The 12,008-nt window shown below is 39.3% G+C and overlaps 1 protein-coding gene across 2 annotated transcripts in view; it reads right to left on the reverse strand.

The window, feature by feature from the left end:
• Positions 1 to 2,286: 2,286 nt before the first annotated feature.
• Positions 2,287 to 12,008, reverse strand: part of NNT (nicotinamide nucleotide transhydrogenase) — a 206,612-nt gene continuing 196,890 nt past the window's right edge. For both annotated transcript variants that reach the window (XM_089682705.1, XM_089682706.1), the window contains exons 20-22: positions 4,783 to 4,901; positions 3,835 to 3,950; positions 2,287 to 2,825 (exon numbers count right to left, since the gene is read on the reverse strand). In XM_089682705.1, coding sequence (XP_089538831.1) covers positions 2,679 to 2,825; positions 3,835 to 3,950; positions 4,783 to 4,901 — 382 coding nt within the window. In that variant the 3' untranslated portion in view covers positions 2,287 to 2,678. The remainder of the gene's footprint in view (positions 2,826 to 3,834; positions 3,951 to 4,782; positions 4,902 to 12,008) is intronic.

The raw sequence follows: 12,008 nt of genomic DNA on the forward strand, positions 1-12,008 counted from the left end.
GGAACTAAGTGGCCAATGATGGAACACAAATTCAAAGCTAAAATTTAGCAGATCTTCCACAAGAGACATTTTGAACTCCTAATAAATAACATTCATATTTTAATGTATCCCCATTTATAGATTTAATTATTTTTCATACACAGAATAGCATATTCTACTGCTAACAGCTACATGTAGGCTAAACAAAGCCCTGGGTAATGCTGCTGAACCAGTACTCAAACTCAATGACAACAAAGGGCACCTTTAGCTCTTACTCAGCATGATGAGTATGTCTGTCAGGAAAGCAAATTCAATTTGCAAAGTAAATATGCCTTTTTTTTTTACCTTAAAAACACATTGATGAAGTTATTTACAGTAAGTTAACTTAATTCATATACAACATGTATCTAAAGAAAAATAAAACATTTAATATTATGCAGATTGTTTTGGTGACTTGGTAGAATGCTCTACAGTATAATAATACTCCAAATGCTTTCAAGGATTGTAAAGTGTAGTGCTTCCAATGGGCTCTAGATTAATGGGCATTCTAATGATCTGCTCTGATTGGCTAGTCACCTTTCCTTGTCCAGTAGACCTACTAATATGCGCATGCTTACACACTCACCCTGTCACCTGATGCGCAGGCAGGTTGCATTTACTATGGATCCCATTCACTTCTATGCAACATTAACTGTAGGTGATATACTGTATATACACTCACCGGCCACTTTATTAGGTACACCTTGCTAGTGCCAAGAAAATATCCCCCCCACCAGCCTGAACGATTGATACAAGGCAGGATGGATCCATGCTTTCATGTTGTGTACGCCAAATTCTGACCCTACCATCTGAATGTCGTAGCTATTCTCTGAAAACCCTAAAGATGGTTGTGCGTGAAAATCCCAGTAGATCAGCAGTTTTTGAAAAACTCAGACCAGCCCGTCTTTGCACCAACAACCATGCCACGTTCAAAGTCACTTAAATCCCTTATTCCCCATTCTGAAGCTCAATTTGAACTTCAGTAAGTCATCTTCACCACATCTAGAGTCCTAAATGTATTTAGTTGCTGCCATGTATTGACTGATCAACAATATTTGTTACCAAGCAATTGAACAGGTGTAGGTAATAAAGTGGCCAGTGAGTGTATGTGCTCTCTCAGAAACCCTGCGAAACTGACCTGGGCTAATAAAACATCAAAGCCAATATTTCTGATATACTTGATTGGGCCCTAAAGCTTAAGATTGAAAAAAAACAGTCCAGCCACGTCAAAATTATTATGATATGTTTCGCTATAGAAAGCTCTAATTTATGGAGAATCCTAATTCTCTCCCCTGACTAGCTATAGGTTGCTGTAGTTCTCTTGGAATTCTAATGCTCTGCCTGGCTATAAATTGCTTTAATTTCACCCGAATTCTCTGCTCTGACTGGCTATAGGATTCTCCAATTCTCTACACTGGTTTATAGGTTGCTCTTATAGTGTAAGAATTGGAATGCTCTAATCTGATTGGCTATATGCTACTCTAATTATGTTGGAATTCTAACACTCTGTTCTGACTAGCTGTAGATTGTTCTAATTCCATCAGAATTCCAGTGCTCTGCTTGGATATAGGTTGCTCCAATTCTATTTGAATTCTAATACTCTGATCTGAATGGCTATTGGCTGTTCTAGTTCTGTAGCAATTCTAAAGCTGGCTACACATTATACATTTTTCTTGTTCAATTTCCTTTAGATTTATCTTCAACTATGTAGTACAAGGGCCTGACTGACTACATATAATTTAAAAGTGATTAGGCTTAACCTCATATTACATGGTTTTGGTAAATCTAAAGGAAATTGTACAAAATAATTGTTTAATCTGTAGCAGTTTAACACTTTGCTTAGATTGGATATAGATTGCTCTAAGTCTGTAAGTGTTGTAATGTTGTTATCATTGGCTACTGATTACCCTAATAATCTACTGATATGTAGCTAGCCTACAGAATATTTCAGGTATTGTGCAAATTCAAAGGATCAGTTTAGATATCAGTCACTCCTGATTTTTTCGTTAGTGTTCTAATGTTCATTATTAACTACTGCTCTATGTCAAATATACATTTTTAAGGCTATAAACTAGGAAGCTGCATAAAAGCTTACACATTGAGCACATATATGAAATGATCCAGGTGTAGTATTGTAAAATAAGGCTTAGAATGCTGAGCATTAACTTCTATATTTAAATAGTAGTTGCAAAAATAAAATTAAGCAAATATTATTGCATGCTGTGTGCCACATAATAACACATATCATTTTTGACCACGCCAATACCATCTTGTCACCGAACACTTTATTGGTAGAACCAATTCAATTCGTCACATGGCAAAATCCATCAGGACAGGAAGAGGTAATAAAATAGACTGATCTCTAAACTTCACAATGCATTGTATTAGCCCTGGCAGGACACAGGGATTGTAGTTAAGAAAAGGCCATATGCTACAATTAGAAATATATAAAACATAATTGCTTTCATGTACAATCTTGGCTCATGCAAACTGGCATTAAGGACTGATAATGCCATATCCCGTATTATGTTTCAGCCAGGGACTAGACTGGTTTTGAACTAAAGTTATTCAGTTCTATCAGAATAAAAAAATGGGTTGCCTTCAAAATGTTCAACACTGGCTGGTAGATCTCGTAAAAAAGAAATCTCAAGGAGCTTCTATTACTGGTAGGACTCGCGCACTTTGGACTGCAGAGAGTCACAGGTCTTCTTGGCATCTCCCAGAAGCATGGCGGTGTTGGGCTTGTAGAAGATGGGATTGTCAACAGCAGCATAACCAACGCCCAAAGACCTCTTCATCACAATAACCTGTACATTGAATGTAAAAATAAAAAAGTCAAATTCTTCACTAAATGCTGAGCAGTTAATAAAACTGCAGCTGGGAAGATACAGATTCTTTACATATTTTACAAACATAAGTAACGCAAAGTTTATCTTTTATTTTTTAAATACCAAGATATGGTCACAAGAGGATATGACTAAATGAATAATGATCATACTTAAAGTCATTCTGTACTCTGCCCATACTAGACTAAAGTAACAGGATCCCTTTACTAGAGGCACTGTTAGTTGTGTATACATACCTTCCCTGTACTACAGTATTTCTCAACATTTTTTCAGTCAAGGCACCCTTTAAAATTATGGATTGTCCTGAGACACCCTTTAAAATTATAGACAGTTTTGAGGCACCCCATTCTAAAATGCTAAAAACTTATCTAATAGTTTTATATAATGCAGCATCATCCACACATGTAGGACACCCAACATTAGAGGTGATTTATTCTTCCAAAGAAAATACACTTTTGCACACTGGTACTGAGTAGATTCCAGTGTTTCTCTTCTATCCTTCACTGAGCTAATGTGTCCCCAGCACTGATGGAGAGGGGCAGGAGAGGGTCAAACTAGGATGCTGTGTAGGCAGCTGACCTTCTGCTTATCTGATGACGTCATTGGTTGTCAGGATGCCAGTGGCTAGAAGGTCATAATGGTGCACAATGAAAACCTGTGGCTTTGTGTAACTAAAAGGCAGGCAGGTACTCACTTTTGTTGCCAGCAGTTTAGACATTAATGGCTGTGTGTTGAGTTATTTTGAGGGGACAGCAAATTTACATGTTATACAAGCTGTACACTCACTACTTTACATTGTAGCAAAGTGTCATTTCTTCAGTGTTGTCACATGAAAAGATAGAATAAAATATTTACAAAAATGTGAGGGGTGGACTCACTTCTGTGAGATACTGTAAGTAGGACAGTGCAATTTTCAAAATGTCACATTTTTTGTTTTGTGTAGGGAAACCTTTTGAAATCAATTCCATACCTGCTTAGACTTCCACACTTCCAGAACAGGCATACCAGCAATGATGGAATTGGGGTCTTCCTGAGCCGCAGAGTTAACAGTGTCATTGGCACCAATTACAAGGACCAGATCAGTTTCTAAATAAAAAAAAAATTACAAGACATAGTAAGTTTAAAAAAAAAGTAGTTAGAAACATTATTACCTATCAGCTTTAGTAATAAGGGTTCAATGTCCACCAGAGATGCTAACTAATTTGAGTATCATTCTGTCTTTGCATTGGATGCTCCAGCGTCCTCAAACAATTTAAAAAAATATTTCCAAGTTTTTGGATAAGTGTTTGCTTGTATGACTGTAAAAGTAAAATGTGCTGTGGATATCATATTCATAAGTCATATTTTGGTCAGTCATTGTTTCAATAATCATCAATACTTTTGGTCAGTAATATTTTGGTCAGTCATTGTTTCAATAATCATCAATACTTTTGGTTAGTCATATTTTGGTCAGTCATTGTTTCAATAATCATCAATACTTTTGGTCAGCCATTGTTTCAATAATCATCAATACCTAAAAGACTTAATTCTTTGTAGCTTTGAAAACTCTATTCCTGTGAGACCATTAATTATTGTGTGATGTAATTAGAAATGCGATGAGAAAAAAAATTGCTAACTGTGAGGAAGCCTCCCCTTCTAATAATTCATGGCGGGACCACTCCAACCGGCATAGCTCAAGCTCATTTCTGATTGGAGAGGTCTACCTGTGACTTATGGAGGTATGTCCCTGCAGTGTGCTGCCAGTAGCAAGATGTTCAGTCTGGTGCTAATTCTATTTACAAAAGTTGAACTTATATTTAAGCTTCCCTCTTACTGTTCAATGTAGGCACATAGTATTTTTAGAAATAATTTATTTGAAAGATTTGGTGTCACTATTCCAGCAAGTACACAGTAGGCAAATGTAGAGTAAGCTTCTTACCAGGGAAGTCTTCATTGATCTCATCCATCTCCAGCACAATATCATAAGGAACACCGGCTTCAGCCAGAAGTACATTCAGCTGACCAGGCATACGACCTGCCACGGGGTGGATACCAAACCTGCAAGACACCAAATAAAAACTTATGTTCTTTGCCCCGCTCCAATTATAAGCTTAGCATAAATATGATCCAAAGAATCTAATCATGAATTCTGGTCCCATCACAGTAAAGAATGTAGTGACTGAACCTTAGGGGAAACTGGCGTACCCGGCTATCAATGACCTTCATTTGTTAGTCAAGCTGAAATATATAAAACTGTATGCACAATTATTAGGAAAGTGAGTATTTTGACCAATTCATTACTTTTATGCATATTTTCCAACATGATATGTATGCATGCAAATGTTCCACTGCATGCATCAAAGTACTCCACTGCGTGGCTAGCCAGTAAAGGCCTTAAAGATGAAAGAATAATGACATGGCCCCCTTCCTCACCTGACCTAAACCCTATTGAGAACTTGTGGGCCCTTCTTAACCACTTGCCCTCCTGAGGATTTACCCCCCTTCCTGACCAGGCCACTTTTTGCCTTATGGCGCTGCGTTACTTTGACTGACAATTCCGCTGTCATGCAACGCTGCACCCAAATGAAATTTATGTCCTTTTTTTTGCCCACGAATTGAGCTTTCTTTCAGTGGTATTTGATTGCCTGTGCGGTTATTTTTTGCGATATATATAAAAATATATATATATAAAAAATATATATATATATATATATATATATATATATATATATATATATATATATATATAAAGACAGACAATTTTGAGATAAAAAAAAATATTTTTTACTTTTTGCTATTAAACATGTCCAGTAAATTTAAGAAAAAAAAAATTGTCATAAATTTAGGCCAAAAAAAAAACCCCAATACGTTTATATTCATTGGTTTACGTGAAAGTTATGGCGTTTACAAATGGCGGTATAGATACTGGAGTTTTTGGGGTTTTTTTTTACTAGTAATGGTGGTGATCAGCGACTTATAGTTGGACTGTGGTGGAGATTCTGACACTGGGAGGAACTGACTTGGTGTTAATGGCACTGGGCAGGAAGGGTTTAACATGAGGGGCGGTCAAAGGGGTTAACTGTGTGCAGGGAGTGTTTTACTGGGGTGTCTGTGTGCTTCACTTCACTGTAATTAGTAAACAAAACAGTCCTCCTCCCCATCGGAGATGCTCGGTAATCACCGGGGGCTGGCAGATAGTCACTGGTCGGGACCCGGTGATTGGCGGCTGCGAATGGCGGCAGAGGTAGGGCCCGCTCGTGCCCCCTACCTTGACATGCAAAATCACGTATATATACACGTGATTGTGCGCACCCCTGCCAGCCTGTAGCAGTATATCTGCTATATGGTGGCGGGAAAGCGGTTAAGCTGGAAATTTACGGTGAAGGAAAACAGTACACCTCTCTGAAGTGTCCAGTAGGCTGTGGTTGGTGCTGCACAAAAAGTTGACAGTCAAAAGATCAAGAAACTGACAGACTCCACAAATGAAGGCTTATGACTGTTATTGAAAAGAAGGGTGGCTACATTGGTCACTGATTTTTTTAATTATTTTTTTTGTAAATGTCAGAAATATTTATTTGTAAATTTTGAGTTGTTTATTCTCACTTTAACAGATGAAAACAAACAAGTGAGAGGGGAAAACGTTCGTTTTTCATTTAGTTTCATTATAATTCTGCACACATAGATATTCTCCTAAGAAAGCTAAAACCTCACTTTTACTTTCTTAAATATTCAGGTTTGAGGTTTATTAACATTTTGGATTGACCAAGACCAATGCAGTTGTTCAATAATGAAATTAATCGTCAAAAATACAACTTTCCCAATAACTGTACCCACAGTGTATATATCAGAGATGTCATGTTTAAAGCATACTCGCGTTCCCCGGGCCTCCATGCTGCTGCCTCCTACTATGGTAGTTTGTGAGTGTGTTCTGCTCTACAGCTCAGCCACCACACAGCATTCCAAAATATCATTATGAAGGGACATTAAGCTGTCCATGTCTCAGTACCATGCATCTACAGAGAAGGGGTTTGAGACTAGCTAAAAGCAGAGCTCCACCCAAAAAGGGAAGTTCCGTTTTAAGGACTGCTCCCCATTAAAGATTTGCACCTTTGGGGGGTGGGGGGAGCGGGTACCCAAATTTGACAGGTACCCGCTCCCACTTCCGGTCCAATCGCCTAGGCCAGTGGTGGGCAACCTTTTTTTTCAACTGAGCCAAATCTCACCAAAACCACGATTGAAATTTATTTTGAGAGCCACATTTTTAAAACTGAAAATACATCCCCCATATAGTAATTCATCCCCCATAGTAATTCATCCCCCCTATATTAATTCATCCCCCATATAGTAATTCATCCCCCATAGTAATTCATCCCCCATATAGTAATTCATCCCCCATATAGTAATTCATCCCCCATATAGTAATTCATCCCCCATAGTAATTCATCCCCCATATAGTAATTCATCCCCCATAGTAATTCATCCCCCATATAGTAATTCATCCCCCATAGTAATTAATCCCCCATATAGTAATCAATCCCCCATATAGTAATCCATCCCCCATATAGTAATTCATCCCCCATAGTAATTCATCCCCCATATAGTAATTCATCCCCCATATAGTAATTCATCCCCCATATAGTAATTCATCCCCCATAGTAATTCATCCCCCATAGTAATTCATCCCCCATAGTAATTCATCCCCCATATAGTAATTCATCCCCCATATAGTAATTCATCCCCCATAGTAATTAATCCCCCATATAGTAATTCATCCCCCATAGTAATTCATCCCCCCTATAGTAATTCATTCCCCATATTGTGTCAATTCACTTACCTTTGTTCCGCGCGTTCCTCTCGCCGTGTTCCCGCGCCGTTCCGGTCTTCAGGGTGGACTGTGAGAGAAGAGGAGTTCGTCACGCTGCCCCGCCTACATCCTGACAGCCAATGTTTGCCACGCTCCGCGGGCCGGATTAAAAGGTCCGCCAGGCCGTATGTGGGCCGTAGTTTGCCCATTGCTGGGCTAGCTGCAGAGTCCTGACACACAGAAGAGCCGCATTAATGTGTGTAAAGAGCCGCATGTGGCTCGCGAGCCGTGGCTTGCCGACCACTGGCTTAGGCGATCGGAAGGTGTCCTTCCTCCCTCCCTACCTGTAGTCTTTTGGGACACGTGACAGGTCCCAGAAGACTACAGGATCATTCATGAAGTGCGGCGCTACTTGCACATGCGCAGTGGGTACCCGGCTGTGAAGCCGCAAGCTATCACAGCCGGGTGCCCACACTGAAAATGTCGGCCTCCTGGAATAAAGAACGGCTGGTGAAAGGGGCTGCAGGGGACACACCATGGGACCGAGGGACAGGTAAGTGGCTGTTTTTAAAAGTCAGCAGCTACAGTTTTTGTAGCTGCTGACTTATTTTTTGACAGGTTGAGTGGAACTCCACTTTAACTAAAAAGCTACCTGTAAAAACCAATACTAATGCCTACTGTTAGCACTCATACCAGACACACTTTAAATGCTGATTAAAGTTGTTGTAAAGCCAATATATGCTATATGGATTTCCCAGTAGCTAAATGTGCTACTTATTAAACAATCCATCTGTGTAATTACAAAAAAAAAAAAAAAAAAGTTTCTTGCATCTTTTTTTTTTTTTTAATCCTGAAAAAGCAGGTCATGTGATCACTTTCCTAGCTCAGTGCATCACAAACCTGCAGGTGGGCATGTCCACATCGATGGGCATGTGTGTCAGATCTGGAAGTAATGTTTGCTGCCAAGCATCAGTGTTACCAAGGTAAACAAATGCAAGCACATACTCGGCTGCAAATGACACTTCTGCAAATTACGTACATGCCCACTGATGTGGATGAGGAAGATGATATCAATTAGGAGAGGATGGATGGGTGGGGGGCATGGCTACACACTGACCACGGAAGATACAAGCATGCTGTGTGCTTGCACAGCCTACCTGCATCTAAGAACGGGATGACATGAGACGCAAAACTGACCACGCTAACACAGATCGGCTTCCATGCTAACGTGGTCAGTTTTTAACCAGGGGAACTAGCAGGATCAGCCACGTAATACAGAAAGAGTGCAAGCGCAAATAACCTATTTATATAAAAAATTTCAAATAGACAGATATATAAAATTTTAGTTTTACATTTACAAACATTTTAATAGATAAGGCTCTGGGGTATCCATGGTTCAGAAATTTGAGATGGCATAACTGGCCTTACTGTCAGGTGCTTAACAATCATCACACCATGATCTGTTTCTTTAATTCCCAAGCCCTACTCCATAACATCCATTGTTTCCACTACAATGAAGATGGCCAACAAGCCTGAAACAGCTGTATGTAGTTTGGAATGAAAGGCTCCATAATATTGGGTGGCATTTCTGCAATACAACAGCAGTTTGAAATATACAGTTGTTTCAGGGGCAAATAGGAATACATTTGCATGACCTTGCTCAATGTCCCAAAATGAAAAATAATCCCCTTTTTTCCTGGAATTCATAAGGAACAACTGGAGCAACAATGGATGAAATTGTGTCCAATTTGTGTTTGATTTAAACAGTGCAGCACGTGTTGGGACTGGACTACAAAAGGTGAGACGTATTCTGGTAAATATATGTGGTTACAACATTTATTTTTGTATATCACATGCTCTTATATTTTTCTCATATGCTGACCAAGCTGTCCATAAAGAGTAATGCTCACATGATTTGGGCAAACCATAAAACTTTCAGAGGTCTTACAATACTTACCTTCGTTTAACATTGTTCAATTTATTTTAAGGGGGAAAAAAAAAAACTCTCACACACACACACTTTGCAACTGTTGAAGTACACTCGTCATTGTGGTTTGTCCCGACCTCTAGCCAGCTTAATTTCCATGGTTTACCCAGAGATAGCAGCCTTAACTCTTAACTTATTCAAAAATAAAGGAACAAAATGACCACATGAGATTCCATCCTAAAAAGTAAGGTTAATGGATGAGGGAGATTTCCCAGCAGGCACGTACAGGAGTCCAGGACAGTCCTGAATAAGAAAGCCTTGTAGTCCATGGCTTTGGCCCTTCTAGATGTCTTTTGAAGGTTAATTTAAGACAAGGGCTGAAGACTACTTCATATAGAAGTTAGTTCCCAAGAAAGGGAGTAGCACGAGAGAAGTCCAGAAGATTAGAGAGATAAAAGAGATGTTTGTAGTGGTTTGTCGAAGGTATAAAGAGGACAAGTAAAGCACAGTAAAGTGCCAAATTTGCGGACATAGTGGGTAGAACTTTGAATCGTCTCTTTTGAATTATGAATAGCCAGTGAAGAAAGAGCAGGAATCAATAAAAATAGGAAATGAGGTGTACGAGTTCTAGCATCTATAAGACGCAGACGGCGTCCTGTGAAATTAAAAATTTCTAAGGGAGCTAACAGGATAATCTGTACAGTCTACAAAATGGCAGGCAGTGTGAATGGAAGAAACTATTTTACATTTAGTTTCTGCATTCATTATGGTTTATGTAAGATTTTAATAGGCACTACTTTACTAAAATGGGTTGTCCACTAAAAACCACATAATACCCCAGGAATGAACAAAGCTACAGGACAGTAAATTGAGCTTCAAGCAGACAGGAAAAACCTGGTTACTGAAATCATAGGGCACAGTTTCAGAGTAAGTGCCAAGATATGTGGAACTAATGGCTGTATTTTTATAAAATCTGTCTCTGTTAGAAATGTGGTGAGTAGTTAAAACACAGAGCCAAATGAGATTTGTGCTGTGACCAAATATTTACAAAAGGAGGTAACCATAACTGCAACACAGAGGTCCTGTGGAGTGTACAACCAAAGGCCTATCCATTGTACCACTGGTTAACACTCGTTACTGATAGCAGGTGGTAAAAAAGTAACATCTGTAAGAATTAAAAGGGGACCTTCACCCTCACCACCCACTTTCTATAAGTCCACTCCAACCACCATCCACTCTCACAATCGACAACTGGCCCAGGTGAGGGGAGAATAACTTCTTCAGTTTCCCACAGAATTCCGGGATACTCATGTCTTGCATTCCAGGAGGCCTTTGGGTCCTCTACAGCACATGAGCTGCATCATTGGGGGATAGCTGTCTCTTTTTATTTCTTGAAGTTGACCCCCCCCCCCCTTCAATATCTTACCACAGCATATGCAAGTCATCAGGCAGCCTGGCTGCAGAAACATGGAAGAGACAGCCAGCTCCTAATAATGTCACTGAAGAACAAAGCAGCATGGGAGTGGGTGAACAGCAGTGGAGCAGGAGATCCCTACAGAACACTGCTGGATTCCCTGGGTGTGTATATTTTATGTGGATGGGGAGCAGGATCAAATTCTTCTCTAAAGATAATATATCACTGCAAATCTAACATTTTGTACAACAATCTTGAAGAATTTTTTTTTTTTACTAGCAACAGCTGCACCTGTATGCACTCTTCTGGAACAAAAAGACTCAAACTGTGCTTGTGCTTTAATACAGGGGTCTCCAAACGTCTAAAAAAAAATAGGGCCAGTTTACTGTCCTTCAGACTTTAGGGGGGCTGGCCTGTGCCCAGTGGCAATAAACAATGCCCAATCTTTGGTTGGTGGTTGATGTAAGTGGAAGGAATAGTGTCCCATTGTTGGTGTCAGTGGAAAGAAGTATGCCACATCGTTTATGTCAGTGGAAGGAATAGTGCCCCATTGTTATGTCAGTGGGAGGTATTATGCCTCAAGGGCTGGATAAAGGGAAGCAAAAGACCGCAGTTTAGAGACCACTGCTCTACCACAGTCAATGCCCCCCCCCAAAGAGGAATGAAGACATCCTTGAAGGATCAGTTGTACCCCTGTTCTACAAAAGAACTGGAATTGGGCTAGCAGAATGACACTTTCATAGTTTAAAAACACTACAGAAAAGGTTAAAAAAGGCACAAAAAGTAATTAGTCTTATCATAAAAGAATTACATAAACATAAAACACAAGAAAAAAAAAATCACTGTTATATATTGATTTTTCTGATTTCACTTAATTTTAGATTTATAATACATATTATCTACATGTTTGTAAGGATTTCAAATATCTTTGACTAAAGCACAAATATGCAAGTCCTTAAAAGAAAAGAGAATTTAATGCTCTAACATCTGGCTTCCTTCTGCTTTCTTCTTAAGAGACCC

The sequence above is a fragment of the Staurois parvus genome, unplaced genomic scaffold (assembly GCF_062004578.1).
Source record: "Staurois parvus isolate SC_StPar_1 unplaced genomic scaffold, SC_StPar_1.0 ptg000294l, whole genome shotgun sequence".
Taxonomy (NCBI): Eukaryota; Metazoa; Chordata; class Amphibia; order Anura; family Ranidae; genus Staurois; species Staurois parvus.